Consider the following 17422-nt stretch of genomic DNA (forward strand, 5'->3'; position numbering starts at 1 on the left):
CTGAGCTGGGGTCACCAGACACCCTGGCACTGTAAGTACTTAAATATTTATTTGCACTTCAATCATGGCAAAGGGGAAGAAATTTAATTAGCACAACTAAACGGGAAAGTATCTTAACTGACACTACATCTGACTTACAAAATAAGAGCTCTGAAAACACTAAATACATATATTTGATTAAAACAAATACAGTAAAAAAGAGTTAATTTTAGATAATATTAACCACCCTTCCAGGTTTTTAGCAGACTACTGGCTTCACCACTGTAAACACGGCAGTAATGTAAACGCTGGTTGTTCTGGTGGGGAGTGAAAAAAAAGTAAAAAAAAAAACAGTAAATAAACAATAAAGTAAAATTACCACAAGCCATCACTAAAAATAGCTGTCCAAAACGCGTACCGAGAAACAGCCAAAAGCGTTACAGTAACTGTATACGTATAACCTAAAATTATACATATATATATATATATTAAAAAAAAAAAAAATCCGGTAAACAAAGATAAAAGGCGGGGTTTTTACCGTCCCTTACAGAAACAGTAATCCGTCTCACCGCGGGTCTTATCGGCCAGTGAGGTGTGCTTTTTTATTTCGGTGCTTACACATCCCCGTCTATGCACTGGCTATTACACAGCAGCGGCAGCAGCAGCAGTGTTGACGATATGTGTTGTCAGCTGAGCGGAGAGGACAGCCTGCTGCGGTACAGGCTGTTCCCGGCTTGGCTCGGCACGGAACGGGTTACAGGTCAGGGTGTCTATTGGAACACAGTGTTCTCATCAGCAGCGGCAGCGGTACGGCTACAGTACAGCCGGAACATTGTGTTACTTTGTGGCTGCTTTCCAAGACCTGCCCTTAATTTTACACTAAACGCCCTCCCACAACTACTCCACTCGTCTCTACCCCCCCCCCTCCTCCGTCCCTCCCTCCCTCTCTCTGTTTTTCTCAGTGTCTCTCTGCCTCTCTATCTCCCCAGTGTCATTTTGAAGTCTGAGCGCCATGTGGCTACTACACCGGCATCCTTAGGCGGAGAAAGAAGGGAGGAAAAAAAAAAAAAAAACGCACGCACAAGAAAAAAGACTAAACAGCCGCATGTGCTGAACATTTGGTACACTGGATGTGACATGAATTAGGAGGATCCATACAGACGGAGCGAAAAAGAAACATCTACGGAGTGAGATTAAAGCGGATCGGGGGAAGAAATTCTCCCAAGCGGACCACAAGGAATACATGTAAGTCTTTTTCATTTTAAAAGCCTTTCTCATTCTGCCGCTGAAAGTCTAAAATTATGGGAGAAGCCGTGCTTTTTATTTATTTAGGATGGGTGTTGAATTTGCCACACATGTTGCGACGGGGTATTTGAGGTAATAGTCCTGGAAAATAGTGGATGATGATAGGACCGGGTTTAAAGGTGTGAGTGCGTGAATGTGGCTCTTGGCTGTGGGTCCCAGTGGAGGTGGATGAGGACAGCAGTGTACACCCAGAATCCCCGAAGGCTTAGGTGTATTCCCATGAATTACAGGTTGTTGAACTGTTTCTGAGAATTATGACATTTGCTCTAGTTCACTGTGTGCTCATTCATTTTGTTGGGCCTACATTGCAGGACGTGATGGTATTCAGCCTCTTCATAAAACTTGAAATATAAAGGACATTACCATACATTTAGATCTGGATGAGGTCGCCTTTTGAAATGGACACGTCCCAGAGATGAATCACACCACCTCAGGGAGATATTTAATGAAGACAAATATCTTCTCCTCCATAAACACTGCCGGCTCTATAATTAAAGGATGCCAATTGTATTTATTGTTGTCTTATATCTGGAAAAACCTGTAACATTTCACTTTAGTTTCACATTAAAAGTACTTCAAACACTAATCTTTGCCACAGTAGCAGCATTTCCACAAACAGATGTTCATAAAAGCAACTTTACGAGCTTTTCCCTGCATCATTTTAACAACTCATGATGCACCCATCTGGCTGAACAAAAAAAAAAGAAAAAGAAAAAAGAAAGAGACAAAAAACAGACTCCCTCATGTAAGACAATGCCGTGTTTCAGCATATAGGTTTGCCATGCACAGTGTGTACTCACATGTTCACATATGAATCAGCAGCAGAGTACGGATGTGAGACAGAATGTACAGATACACTGTGTGCGTCTGTGGATGTGGTCTTTGCCTCATTGTGTCCTGTCCTGCATTCCTCTGCAGGGTATCTGAGTTTAGGTACATGCAGTCAACATGCCATCTTATCTATGTCGTAACTGTTTGCACCCTGTTTCCATTTTCAGTGTTTGGTGCAAGCACATTTGTCATACTGGAAAAGCTAAAAAAAGAAAAGGTGGGTTGAGTAACTTTTGCTTTTGTGAAATTATTAATGCTGGTAAATCATAACAGTGTTGCTCCAAAAGAGTGACAGTTTGACTGATTGAAATCAGGTCACTTTTGTCTAAAAACAAAAAAACAAGCTTGGTCGTACGTGAGGGGGTCTCCGATTGGTGAACACCGTCAGGCTTTGGCAGTGGGGAACCGTGAATAGAAGGAACATTGTGTTCAGACACACACACTCTCTCTCTCTCTGACACACACGACACACACACAAGTTACATCTAAAATGAAATTTAAAATACCCAGGACGAGGTGTTTCTTCTGAGCCATGGACATTGTGTGCTGCTCTTGTGTTGAGGAGTCCGGCAGTCATCACTAATCATTGAGAGTGGCACAGAGCTAAAGAAGCAGAACAAACTGTCCAGATGTCATTCACACAGACCTTTGAGGGTTGAGGGACATGGGAGACGTCATTGTCCTCGCAAGGTCTCATCCAGATCAGGTCCTTAATCAATATTCAGAACACTTGATTCGTTGCATGTTGACTCAGACCGAGCGCCGTTACTAAGTGTTTATCTTTACAGTCTCTTTAAGAACCCGGTTGCCAAAGCAGAGCATCTTTTTATTTCGGGATGTTCTCAGCGGCAGACGGGGCAACTGATGGAAAAACCCAGAAAGCTGATGCAAGGAATCGGAGCTGCTGTTCCTCTCTGTTACTAAAACAACCTGCCCCTGAGCAAAGTTCATAGCCTCAAATCATCTCTGTGGTCAAGACTGCTGTCTGATCAGTGCTTTGCAAAACCTACCCTGTCTCTCACATTAGCTATTCCCCATGGAAGCTACAGTAAACATGACTTAAATTAAAATTAATGCACCACAGCAACAGTCCGTCGAGACTTCTGTACCTAAACCTGGGTGAGAATTAAGGTATGACGTGGTAAAATGTATGCCTGCATCACCAGTACGATAACGTCTTATCACTACATATACAGCTCCTCTTACAAACACAGACCACACAAACCACTTTTTAGTTTTTTTGTATGAGAATACAACTTCCAAACTTCCATTCAAGATTCAACCACTCGTACTGCGTATGGTTGTGCATGTGACGACTTTGAATTAGTATTTATTTTACATTTGTTGGCCAGTGTGAAAAAACACAAATCTCGTCCATGTCCAAAAAGTGTGCAGTGATATCTCCTTCACAAAAGACACACTGTATGTTTAGAAAGGATATGGGCTAAATATGGGCCCTTTTAGCTCATAAAATTTCACATCTAAAATTATATATGTAAAAAAAAAAAAAAAAGTTTTTAAAAGCAGGTTACAGTGTGGTAACATTTTGAAAATCAAACAAACAAAACCCTAGAACTGGTTGGTCTGACCAACTCAAAGTGTTTCACCATAAAAGTTTCAATTTCAGATGTTATTTCACAATTCCAAAAATGACAACCGTGGAAATATCCGGACACGGTGCACAACAGCTGTGATCTCATACTACGCCAGCCACTTCTCAGCTGCTCCATGTGATAGTAATCTCCAAACATTGTTTGCCAACATCCTCAACATAGCTAAGTAACTTTTTCATTGTCTTAACACAGTATCACCATTATTGCCAGAGTGGTCCTTTGTAATGGGGTCAGAAACACGTAGCTTGACAACGGTTCTGCTGTGATGAGAGAGGCAACATTCAGCAGCTGTAACACCAACATGTCATTACAGTTTTATTGTTCTGGCAAAGTTGCTGCAGAAATTCTTTATACCACATGGAGGCGTGAGACGTTGGCAGGAAATGTTTTCCGTCTATAAATCTATCTGTCTGTCACGCTGGATATTGAAAGTTTTTGGTACAAAGACGTTTCCTTAACGTCAAGCGTCAAATACCTTGCAGACTTGTTATTTATTACCAATGATTTCCGATTTGTCATCTGGCCATGTTTTCATGCATGCATGTATGTGCAGTTGCTTTTGTATAGACAGCATTTTATACTCAAGAACGCTGGTGTACTTTGTTAAGAAACAAATTCGTAAAAAAAAAAAAAAAAAAAGTGAAGTATCTAAAAAATTACTTATAAAACAGTAAAATATATAAACTAAACTATTGTTTAAGTATTCTCACCGAGCTTGTAATAACTTGCTGCCACAAGTATCTACTAGTAAAATTCATAAATGACTTAAGACTGAGTATCAAATGCCAGTACAGTTTTGATAGAGAGACCAAAAATAGCTTGAAGCACCAATTACCAGAGGTTTAGATAACTTTTGTTTACACAATTTTGTTTAATTACTCTTAAAAATTGGCACTTGAAATCTTTTATTAGTGTATGTGTGGTGTGGATATATAAATTGGTCCAAATGTGTAAATGGATTGGTGTTGAACCTGTGTGCTAAAGCTGTGTTTGTATGTGGATCAAGTACTGAAAAGCTGGAATCACACACCTTTGCAGGCCATTCAGGCAGCACATCTCCGCTGTGGGTCAAGTAAAGAATTACCTTATTATTTTATCTCATCACAACCTTCAAAGTTTATTTTCTCCGACCAGAACAGTCAAACAATTTGAAGTAAAGCTGAATACTTGATTGTGATACAGCCTGACAGATCTAGAAAAGATGCCATTTGAACCATATCCTTCGATAACCAGAGAAAACCCAAACAGCCTCATATTCAGATCGCATACTCTATCAGTGTATGACCTCAGAGTCTCGATCAAATTCAAGATTTTCACCTGTCTCATTATGAAGACTTAGAGAGATAGCGCGACTCTGTTTGTGATGGCGCAGCTTTATCAGTTTATCAGTGTGTGAGTGTGGTCAAGCCCACGCTTTCCTAGTACGTATGAGCTGTCTGATTAGAAAAGGAACAGCGAGGACATCTGAAATGTTTACTTTTTGTCTTCATCAAGTGTCCTGGTGTCATTTATGGATTCTTAGAGAGCAGAAAGGGGCGTAAAGTAACAGTCTTGAACATATTGTACCTCCAAGAGTACAGCTCGTGTTACAAAATAAAACGAGTGAAGTAATCCACGTGCTGCTGCCTTTAACATGGATTTACAGTTATGTAATTGCTTCATCTGTGGAGCGATCACACAAGGTGTGGTGCAGTTGAGTTCGTCAAACAATGTCAATGTGGCTTTTCCAGAAAAACTGTAGATTTCCAATCTGGGACTCCGATTTAGGACACATGTCCTTAAATAGCTGCACATTAGATAATGTGGAGGAAAAAGTGAAATTTACTGGGTGGGTTGTGAGAGTCTTTTTTTGTTTTGTTTTGTTTTTTGTTTAGTTTTTTTACCACCCAAGAGTGTGATTTTTCTAGCCCTTCCCCACAGACTGGATTTATCTAATCATTTGTGTCATTTTGCCTGTTTTAAATTGAAAACACAAGACATAGGACATTCACGGTGTTTAGATTGCTAACATGCAGACTCTGGTCTTTATGTCTTTTGCAGTGTTACTGTGTGATGCCCACACGCAGAAATGACCACTGATCAAGATTTACCTATGGATGGCCAGTCAGCCACAGCAGTGTTTGTTGCAAAGGGCATTGACGTAACGCCCAGCAAAGACCAAGGAGTCATCAAGGTATTTATTGTCATTGCTCCAAATGTCAACATTTTAGGCATGAGCAGGACACATTGTTCCACCCTGCAGCTGCTCAGCCTTTAATTTTCTTTGTCAAATGATGAAAGGTGTCTTACTTAATGTGGAAATTTGTCTTTCTGCATACAGGTTGTGAAGCGTCAAGGGCTAGATGGAGAACGCCCAATGATTGGGGACAGAGTGACGGTCCACTACACTGGGAAACTGCTCACTGGGAAGAAATTTGACTGTAGTCGAGAACGCAAAGAACCTTTTTGCTTCAATGTGGGCAAAGGTAGATGACTTTCTTCATATCTGTCAAACACGATGGTGCTTTAGTGTTGTTTCTCCCTTAAAGAAATAGTTAAAGATTAAAATGAAATTGATCCACTAAGAAGTCTGTTGATGTGGTGGGAATTTAGGAATACGAGTGAAAACAGATGTAAATAACAGAAACTGTTGAGAAATGAGGCGACACACTTAAAAATCCTTTTCTGTGTACGTTGCTGCCTTGTGGCGTGTGCTGTGTGGCTGCATAAACACAGTGGTGGGCCGTCCATTTCCCACCTAGGCGTTCAATGACTTCTAACCTTATTCAAAACACCCCATAAAACGATCAGTTTGACGCTGCTGCTGTAGAAGCAGTGGAGAGTTGAGCAACATACATAGCATACACATACATAGGCATAAGACAGGACGTTGCATCATTGATGCGTATCTTATATGAATGCCCTTACTTAGGCCCAATGTTCTCACTGAGAACAATCCAGTAAGTCTCCTCTTACTCATTCAGTGTGTTTACATGCACAGCTTAATCGAGCTATGCGTCAAAATTTGACTTTCTGGCTACAGTCCTTGTCCCAGTTTACATGCAGCGGAGAAAATCGAACAATGACGGGAACATGTCCTCCTCCTCCACACTAGGTGGTGATATATGTCTTTTCAGTGGGTTAATGCCACTTTAATATGGTCTGCTTTCCGGTTGACCTGTTACGTCATATAATAAACAAGGGTCGTTGATGCGGCAGACCGGCATTTCAAACAACAACCATAGGGACAACGGTACATTTTTTAAATCTCATACGTAATGTTCGCGCTACTTATGGTGCAGGTAAGATATGCGCTATCCCTCAGACAGTTCTTCTACCGGCTCTGTTTACCGTCTTCTTCTGCGATCGGCTTTCTTCGATGTTTTTGTTCCAGGGTCACACTCCAGTGTGCGGGTGTGGAGCATGCACACATGCGTTATCCGATTGTAGTCCGATTAAGGCGTATACATGACGGAGAAAACCGAATTCCAATCGCATTATCTGGGTGTCTTAATCGGATAAAGAGAACTCCGATTTTAATCGGAGTAACGCGTTTACACTTACATCGTCCAGCTAGAGTTCAATTAAGGCGATAATTAGTTTTTTTCACATGCACGTAAACGCACTGACTGTAGTGAATCACATGCGTCAAATCCAGCTAAAGCTTAAATCATACAAAAAAAATAAAATAAAATAAAATATAATTAATTTTACTCAACAGTACTTAAAAAACTGTTTAGACTTCTCATTGGAGCCTGTCAAGCAAGGGAAGTTTTCCTGGTTGGGTCAGGCTAGCTAGCTCCGTGACTGGGCAGCCTTTCCACGCAATGTCCAGCTTTTCCTTCAAAGTCTGCTGTGAAAATGGCTTTCTGAGAGGGTCTCCAACCCAATCAATAGTGTCTCCTCCTTTGCCATCGTGTGTTCAAAACATAGCTTTGAAAACATTAACAGGGACAATTTGATTGTGCAGCTCGTAACAAACGAACATGAACCACTAGTTTGGCTTAAACAGAGCAGCTCTCTAAACCTCCAATCAGAGGATGCGAAAACACTGACACTAATGTAGGCCACAGAGAAGGCCTAAGAATACGAACTTGAAATGAGATTAGTTAAAGGAACAGCGACACGATATAATGTATTTCAACCTTTAGCCACCTGTAGTTTTAATTGAGAAGGCCCAGGCAAAAAAATTACATTGGCAGAATTTCCACGGCTGAGAGACAGACAAGATTAAAATTGGGAATAAAATTTTAAAATGTAAGTCTGTGATTTTAATCAAGTTTAGGCACAAACATACCTGATGTACACAAAGTGCATCAGTTTAACGAGTTTACCAGCAGGTAATTTAATGAGTGAGCAGGAAATGCATTCCTGTTGGGAATATCAACATTTATAAAGTTATGATGGACACTAACTTTCCATCCACCTCTGCCATTTCTGCAAACAGAAATTGTGAGCTTTGGAACTTTACGAATATTTCCACTTACAAGATTGTGAATACCACAAGAGGGGTTCGCATGGTCTCTTTTTGCGAACCTGATATGGACTTTTCCCGAGAGACTAGTAAAAGGCTCCAAATTAATTCATCCCAAGGGGAGAAGTGAACGTGAGCACAGATTATGAACAATTCTTTTGCCCCATACGTAACAAAACTAATAACTGAACCCATTTTTCACAAGCCACATATCTTCTGAACATGGGAACTGCATTTTTCAGACAGACAGGTGATAAGAAAATATTTTTTGTCCAAGACCTGTCTTTCAATCGACAGCACACTTGTAAGATCTGGCACTTGGAAATGTTTTCCAAAAGTAGTTTGCATATTTCAAACATATTCAGATTAACAGGCTTTATTTCCTGTATGTTTTCTGTTTATCTGATTCAAAAGCAGACAGTCCAGTGTCTAGTATAGTTAGCGGAACCATGTTATTTTGCCTTGTGTCAACAAGTGCTTGCAAATTCCCTTGAAAGCTAATTTTCATAATGCTAAACATCGTTGTTGTGTAAATGCTAAAAAAAGAAAATGCAAATGTGTCTCACTATTTCTTAAAACAACTTCTGAGGAGACAGGAAGTGTGTACCATTTCATACTTTTATCTTGTAATGCTGCGTTAGCACTTCTTTGGAAATAGCTTTGCTCTGTACAGTGAATACACCTGTCAAACCTGTGAAACTGACTTATTAACATGTTACGCAAAGCCAAGGCATTGTCTCCCATTTAAACTAACATTTCTATGAACTGAATGCACACTAATCAGTGAGGTTTAGAGATGTAGGTAGGTTTTGTCCCATCTAATTCTCTGCAAGAAAGGGATTAAAAGAAATGTCTTTACCAAAATTAATTAATTACTCCTTTAAATTCTCATAAATTCATCAGTACCGTAGACATTTTTATGACCCCACAACATCTCCACTCATTTAAAAAAAAAAAAAAAATTTTAATTGCTTTTTCCACTCACAGGACAAGTCCTTAAGGCCTGGGATATCGGCGTGTTGTCCATGCGACAAGGAGAGGTGTGCACTTTCCTGTGTAAACCCGAGTATGCTTATGGAATCGCTGGAAATCCCAACAAAATTCCTTCCAACTCCTTGGTAGTGTTTGAGGTAAGTTGGAACCTCCGTTTATGTCTGGCATTGATTCGGCATGACACGGGGAGTGCTGATAATTTAAGAGCATGTCTCGTGTCACAGCAGATGGAGTTCATAAAATTAACCGGTTTGTCTATTTTAATCCACCTACTGTCACCCAACCTGCGTAGTCCAATCGCCCCACTAGCTTGTCGGTTCCCTCTGCCCTCTATAATCAATGATAATTACAATTGTAAAAACTTCTGGGAAAAAATCTAAAAGGATTTAGCGAACTGCACCGCTCTACTAATGACTTCCCTTAAACACTGTTCATGCAATTGTATATTTCAGCCCTCCATTTCAAACCTTCGGTCATTGACTCAACACTGTACATTGCTAGAAAAAGTCTAAATTTGTCAGATGTTAAGAAGTTCCTTATAAGAGTCTGGGTTTGAATATTCATTTAGTGTCCATATCAAATAACTTAAATAAAGTACTGCACCAGATTTCCTTTATACATGTCCAGACATAATAAACAGACTATATTTAATGTGTCTGTATTTATTATATCATTCTAGGGGGAAATAATAATATAACTGATAAAACTGAAATTTAGTTGAATCATAGTTGATAGGCATGTATTGATCTTAGATGGCTGGTTGGTCTCCAGTGCTCATTGTTATTTCTTCATTTATTTGTTTGTGGTTATTTTTCCTCCCACGTCTGCTGTGAACACCACATACCAAGATCTGCAGAGCTGTAATATTACATCAGTGTTTGTGAAGAACAACGATTGATTTAATGTTTAACTCCAACAGATGGAGCTGCTTAATTTTGAAGGAGAGATACTTACAGACGACGGTGGCATCGTGAGAAGAATAAAGGTCAAAGGAGACGGTTACACCAATCCCAACGATGGAGCATGTGTTGACGGTAACAGCGTGATACCTATCGTAGATAATTACTTATTAATGGGACAATTTTCCAGCACATTAAACAGAGGTTAAAAAAAAATGTCATGGGTCCCACAGTGCATCTGGAGGGAAGCTGTGACGGCCGAGTGTTCGACTGCAGGGACGTCAGCTTTATAGTTGGTCAGGCTGAGGATAAAGGCATTCCTCTGGGGGTGGACCGAGCCATGGACATGATGCAGAAAGGAGAGTGCTGCGTACTTTACTTGAAACCAAAGTAAGTTACAAATAAATATTATAACGTGATCTGTTGTTTTCTCTCACAACAGTGAGTCATTCTCCACGTGCGGTTACATTGCACAGATGTCTCGCTTGTCAAGCCAAAGCTTTTTTACTTAATGTAGGATTCCTGTCAGATGAGTATTAGTCTCACTTTATAAATTTTCTTGCCCCAATTATTTTATCCTTGTGAGACATTAAGGACTCGGAGACAAGCTAGCGAAAGCATATGTGGAAATATCTGTATTTATAGCTCATAGCATTTTGCTCTCACGTGGCCATGCAGATGTTAATTTATTTTTTTATTCCCCTTTTTAATACAGCTTGATATTCATGTAATTTTTTTCTGAAGATTTTTTTAAAACCAAATTTGAACTTTTTTGTTTTTTATTTTAGATACATGCAGCATGCAAACGAAAGGTGGAGGAAAATAATTAAATAATTTACGGCCCCGACCACAAGATATTATTCCCTTAAATTAAAACATTGCAAAGCTAACTCTAATAGACAGAGCTACAGAGAAAACAAATGACACACACTGTACTGCTCTAACCGCATTGTGTAATTCACTCAATTAAAAATATTTACATCGTAAATTCAATAGACAGAATTATAGAGGCATTTTAAGTCAACAAATAGCACACAGTGTTCTGCTCAAATCAAATAACATCATCCTCTTAACCTTGGTCACACTGGCCCTCTGCACCATCCCCAAAAAACAAAACAAATTCATTCATAGCAGAAGTTCCTGGCAGAAAGTAGTCCACATTTACGTCAATGCATCCTTACGTTTGTTTTGTAAACCGCACTACAGGCTTCGCCTAGCGTGTCCAGAAGAACTGTTTAGTTAACATTACTGTGCGTTCACTGGCTGGTATGAACATGAGGTGTAACATGCAGCGGATTTTTACCAGCGGTTTTCAACTATGTCACAGATGAGGTTTTCCAGCCGTGTTACTGTATGTGTTGTATTAAATGTTAAATGGTCTGGGTTGACCCTTGACATGGTCTGTGCTATATAATTTTTTCTCTAGTATAACTGCTTTTTTTTTCTTTAACCCTTAGGTATGGCTTTGGAAGCGAAGGTAAACCAGAGTACAAAGTTGGACCAGACAAAGACATTGTATATGAAGTTACCCTCAAAGACTTTAAAAAGGTGAACACTAGTACCTTGTTTTCATAGTGTAACAAATAACCCCACAACTCTTTGTTTCATTAAATTAAATAGTAGTAATAATAATAAATAATTCCTCCTAAATAAGTGAAACATAGAAGACAATGTTAACTTCTGTTCTGTGATTTATGTTTTAACTAGGCTAAAGAATCCTGGGAAATGGACTTGAATGAAAAGCTTGATCTGGCTGTCACAGTGAAGGCTAAAGGGAATAGTTATTTTAAGGTACATTCAAATATCTGGTCTTCCCATTTGAACAAGTGATTCGTTTTTCTTCTCTACATCTTTCTGAGTTGTTGTCGTGTTCCTCTGTTAGGCAGGGCGGTACTCCCAGGCAGTCATCCAGTACCAGCGCATCATTTGCTGGCTAGAGATGGAGTGTGGTGTTGGGATGGAGCAGCAGCAGATGATACAAGAACATGTCACGACGGCCCACCTCAACTTGGCGTTGTGTTACTTGCGTTTAAAAGAATACTCTCAAGCCGTGGACAGCTGCAATAAGGTGCGCGACAGCGGGAACCCACCCCCCTCCTCGTCGATGTACCTACGATCCATCGCTGCAGCTGCTGGATGATCTTTCTACCTGCTACTTTAATATCTCAGTTAATGTGAGTTTATTTGTGTGTGTGTGTTTTTATTTAAGGTAATTGAGGTTGATGAGAGAAATGAGAAGGGTTTGTATCGCCGCGGGGAAGCCCGGTTTCTTCGCAACGAGTTCAACCTGGCCATGGCAGACTTTCTGCAAGTACTGCAAGTCAACCCCGTGAATCGAGCAGCCCGTGCTCAGATTTCCATTTGCCAGCGCAAGATTAAGGAACATCATGAACTGGACAAAAAGACCTACGCCAACATGTTCCAGAAATTTGCAGAACGGGACGCCAAGGTCTGTAAACTCACGATTCCTGGCTTAATAACTCACACTCACACTGATTTGTCAATGTGTTTTATCCTTTTTTCCATTTCATTGCTCTTCTTATGTTTTCTTTTTTGCTGTTATTTTCTTCTTTTCCTTTTCTTGTCGAAAATAACATATGAGTACAAAAAAGTCAGAAGACACAATTACATGAAACTAATGTAATTTGTGACACACACATGCACGCACACACGTGCACACGCACAGAGTAGTATTTCTGTCTTTGTGAGGACATGTTGACATTGACATAATACACTCTCCTCTCCCCTGCAATAACAGTCTCGACTAAGTGCCTAAGCCTGACCCCTGCTCTAACCCTAAACACAACTTCATTTTAAATTGTGCCATAAAGCCAAGTCTTAAGGGTTTTAGCCCTCGAAATGGGCCTCGCAACGACAAGATGGCACCACAATGTTAGTATTCCTTGAAAAATTGACTCCCACAACTTAATAAAAACATGATCACACACACACACACACACACACATACACACACACACACACACACACACACACACAGAAACCATCTAATTTTCCAGAGTTTTTATGCCCTTTTATGGGCATGTGCTTCTTCGGAAAAAAAAAAAAATATTTAGCATTTCAGCAAAGTTATGGAGGCAAAATCAAATCAGCTGCAAATAAAATGCCATCGCGTTGCCTTCCTTCATATTTACACAGCCAATCTATTTCAGTGCATTCCGTGTCATTATATCTTTTTTTCATGTTCTAGTTTCAGTTCTTGAAACTACATTACAGGCTATCAGACTTTCACGCCTCACTTTTCAAAAATTAATAAATTTACTTTGGGTCCAATTCGCGATCAGCCATTTTGGGAGTGTGGCGAGAGTTACTGATGCAACTGGAGGGAGTCCATCCACCCACTTAATGACTTCATATTCATTCATGTATCAACAGGTTGATTTTATGTAAAATATATGTAACATATATATATGTATAAATAAATAAAAATAAATACAATATCAAAGGATTTCATTTTCAGTAATAGTACATGGACTGTGTAGTACGTGCACTTCCTCGGTGTTACACTGACCTCTAGTGTTCAGGTTTATTTAGTCATCTATCTATTTATCTAAACTCATCACTTCTGTTGAAAAGAAGTGAAAATGTTGACAGTTAAAACAAAACAAAAATCTTTTCACTGGTTGAAATTTATATTTAGCTAATTTTCACAAGAATATACCTTCTTATATTAAAGCAGAGTCCACGATTTGTGGGTTTTTGTGATTTTTTTGCATTAAGCTTTTAGTCATTTGTCCTTCATCTGAAACACTGTGTCTCCTTGAACAGACTGGGAGGACGAAGAGGAGGCGAGATGAGAGCACGAGGAGCAGCATGAATGGTGAAGTGGGCATTAAGCGACGGCGGAGGAGTAAGGACTGTCTTTCGTAACAGTGACATTTAAAGAGGGACAAGAGAACGCCTCCTGTTTGCTTTCCAAGTCCAGGGAGCAGAGGCAGGAATGAAGTTGAATAATTGCCTCTAATCCAAACTTCTTTATCCCAAAATCCACCGTGACCATTCCTGCATACAAAGCAGAGTGTAAGCAGGGACGTTTGCAAGCCAAACAGCATTTCCTCTGTCACATGGGCTGCTGAACTGCCAGGATGTACCTCCCTGGCAAGTTAGTCGAATCAGTGTGAGTTACATTTGATGAACACTTCTAGCTCCTACCTTTTTGTAGTTTCATTTCTCCAGAAACGCAGAGGAATCTGGTTTTATTTGTCCTAAGACTACTGTATAGAGCTGAGATGTGCCTCCATGACGTGTTTCTGATTACAAACCTGGACCTGGCTTTTAGACTTCTCACTTGCTTGTGGTATTACACATTTTCGGGGCAGCTGCATGCATCACACTTTAGGATTCAGACTTGAAACTCTGCTTTTAATGTGCAATATGTACTTCGGATAAAAAGTTGCAACAAATCCCGGTAGATCAGCGGTGTTTTAAACGAAACACAATCGATTCTACTTTTCGGTCTTGCCCACATACATGCGTGGGCAGTTCCAGTACACAGGCCTGCCTTCTTGTAGAGTTAATTGTAAAATACAACGAATCTAGGACTCCGTATTCCCTAGACATGAATGTTTAACGTTGTCATAAATGACAGACACAAACCATCATGAGACACCAAAAGCAGAGAGTAGAATCTTAAAAGCACAAAGCATGAATACTAAAATCTAAAATGTAGCACCATCAACAGCTGAGATAAGATTAATTCAAATTCTGCTTCCTCTAAAGCCGAATTGCTACCTCTCCATCAGGGCGCAAACTGTGGAGAGGTTATTTCCAGGAATACAAATTCAAATTCAGCTCTTTGCCGTGTTCAAGGATGACACATTGTTTTCCTAGGATGGGATGGATAACGGCCACGCACTAAACTAATGGATTCTTGAACACATGCATGCTGATACCTCGTATGTTATCCATTAAACACATTGAAGCAGTACACACAGGTTAATCTTATAAGAAGCCAGTCGGGTAGTTGGTTAAGCAAAATGACAGAAGAATCCTGTGGACTGGTCAGGTGTTAAGCCGATGGCAGCTGCAAAAACTAAACAAACAAACAAACAAACAAAAAAAAAATATATATATATATATATAACTATACATATTAAATGTTTCTGCTCCTGAGCTTTAATGGAATAGTCTTTTTTTTTGCTTCTTCTCTTCATTCTTTTTTGGTCTATCAGCTAGTTGTAGAAAGAGCATGGCACAATCTTCATAAAATGCACATAAAAAAATCGCTCAGTGGGTTGATACTGTACGTGCAGCATTATTCCTCTTGGTGAAAAGTCCTCGTAATTACGATTGAAACCTTCCATATTCACCCTTCTAACATCACTTTATTTGAAGCGGGACATGGGGCGCAAAAAACTGCAATTAAGCTTTAACCCAATCAGAACCGCACATTTCTTTTAGCAAAGTACAACTAGCATTTTCCGCTCAACACAACTCTGAATCTGCGCAAGTTTTTACTATTTGTCCGAAATCCTGAAAAAGGTGTCTCTTTATTTCATACTCAATCTTTTTGTATTTCCTTTCTTCTTCTTTTTTTTTCTTTTTAAGTGTGTGAATGTTATTGTGGTGGACAATTATGCACTTTGGTAACTGTCAAACCAACACTGTTATCTTTTCATAAAAGGTCCGGATAAGATCTGGACTATAATCGCAAGATGTTTTATAAACATTGGATTCGTTCAGAATGAAAACCTTCGCTGTCTTAAATATTTTGTGTAAAACTAAAAGTGTGTGTGTTAGTATATATATATATATATGTGTGTGTGTACATACATATATATATATATATACATAGTTGTATGTTAACAATGTTTTTAAACAGCTTATTGCTCGATGTTTTCAAGTATTGCTGACTCTGAACCTTCAAACCTTTTGTACAGTGGAAATGAGCATGAAGGATGTTTTTGTAGCCCTTATGAATTGTATTTAAGAACATTCAGACTATCTTACCCCAGTTACAATTTACAGGCCTCTTAGTGCTGCATTCATCATTTTGATAACTTGGAGAGAGAATAAAAACTCCAGGTGAACTGAGAAACAAGCAAGAGACAAATGAAGCTGCTGTTAAACAGCAGTGACGTTGTTTTTTTGTTTTTGTTTTTGTTACGAAATAAACATGTTTACATGCATTCAAAGGATTATTGCCCTGTTAAAGAAAAATTGTGATCAGTGTATTAATCTGGCATTTATGCAAAAGAAATATTTTCTGAGAAAAAATATGGTACCTTTGTTCATGTCTTCTTTATATCTATATTTTTAATTTTTTTGCACCTTAAAAGCATTAAATAAACCTAAGAGTTGCATTTAATGAGAGACGTCATCTGCAGGTCACTATTTTACAGTATAATTATTACATCCTTGTAGAGTGCCTTTGAACTGTAGTATAGTGTCACATTGATGGTTAAATGACAGTATTATACATGAGTCACAGACAACTTAACTTTTTTTCCCCACGTTCTACAACTGAAAGGCCTCAGCTTTCAGATTCACGCATTATTTTATTTTATTTTTTGTATCAGTATTACATACATATTTAAATTTAAAGCATATTTCAACCAATCATGTCTTTAAATGTCACAGCTGTGTATCAGAGACGTATTTGAACTGTACTCTGCGGTTTAGCTACCGTAATACACTTTTTTCTTTTAATTTGGCCACTAGGGGGCATTGGAAGCATTGGTTGTCAACATGAGCGCCATAGCCTACACACACATCCATCATCCACCTGATAAAGTCCAATGTTCACTGTGTGTTTCAATCTTAACCAGCTCTTAAGGCAAATGTCTGGTTCTTTATAAGAAAGATGCTCACTCGTGTTTAACACAAAAAACTCAACGTTTGTGCTTGAACTTGGTCATGACGGAGAAGAAAACTGTATCTCCACAAGGTCCATCGATGAAGATCTTACAGTTAGTGATTTCCTTGAAGATGGCTCCTAATGTTGATGACTCATCCTGGACTTGAGGGGGTATACAAATTTTGTATACCTTGTACACCACTTTATAATTTGTAGATGTCCTAACAGCAGCAGATTTGTTGTCTGCAGCTCTAATGTGTAAGGACACATAATATTTGGAGCAGGAACTGACCAGACTACGCTTTTCAGGGACATGCAGCCTCCCTGGTTCTGTTTTAATAGAACATGCTTGTTCTATTAAAGACACAAAGCTTCTTTCATCCTGCAGTTTTTCCTGCAGTCGTCTTATTTGAACGTAACATGCTAAGATTCATTCTGACCACTCGTGTCAGTTGAGTTCAACCAGGTAATGACATGAAAAAGAGAAGATAATTCACTGCAGCATTTGAGTAAATAAATAAATAATTCACAATAA

At 39.2% G+C, this 17422-nt stretch overlaps 1 protein-coding gene across 2 annotated transcripts; it reads left to right on the plus strand.

The window, feature by feature from the left end:
• The first annotated feature begins 937 nt into the window (after positions 1-937).
• Positions 938-16398, plus strand: fkbp5 (FKBP prolyl isomerase 5). 2 transcript variants are annotated; one of them, XM_047581968.1, is made up of 12 exons: positions 938-1224; positions 2283-2332; positions 5769-5901; positions 6049-6193; positions 9169-9311; positions 10094-10208; positions 10307-10463; positions 11531-11621; positions 11781-11864; positions 11956-12141; positions 12283-12522; positions 13860-16398. In XM_047581968.1, the coding sequence occupies exons 3-12, from the start codon at positions 5797-5799 to the stop codon at positions 13959-13961; spliced, it is 1368 nt and encodes a 455-aa protein (XP_047437924.1). In that variant the 5' UTR covers positions 938-1224; positions 2283-2332; positions 5769-5796; the 3' UTR covers positions 13962-16398. The 2 variants fall into 2 exon arrangements, with proteins under 2 accessions (XP_047437924.1, XP_047437923.1); XM_047581967.1 differs by lacking the exon at positions 2283-2332 and having other exon boundaries at positions 943-1224.
• The last annotated feature ends 1024 nt before the right edge of the window (positions 16399-17422 follow it).

Source organism: Mugil cephalus, chromosome 4, assembly GCF_022458985.1.
Source record: "Mugil cephalus isolate CIBA_MC_2020 chromosome 4, CIBA_Mcephalus_1.1, whole genome shotgun sequence".
Classification (NCBI taxonomy): Eukaryota; Metazoa; Chordata; class Actinopteri; order Mugiliformes; family Mugilidae; genus Mugil; species Mugil cephalus.

Excerpts from the sequence above, each read along its gene's own strand:
- fkbp5 (XM_047581968.1), top strand. The coding sequence starts at position 5,797 with ATGACCACTGATCAAGATTTACCTATGGATGGCCAGTCAGCCACAGCA. Across the intron at positions 12,142-12,282 it reads CCGTGGACAGCTGCAATAAG|GTAATTGAGGTTGATGAGAG; the intron begins GTGCGCGACAGC and ends TTTTTATTTAAG. Across the intron at positions 12,523-13,859 it reads TTGCAGAACGGGACGCCAAG|ACTGGGAGGACGAAGAGGAG; the intron begins GTCTGTAAACTC and ends CTCCTTGAACAG.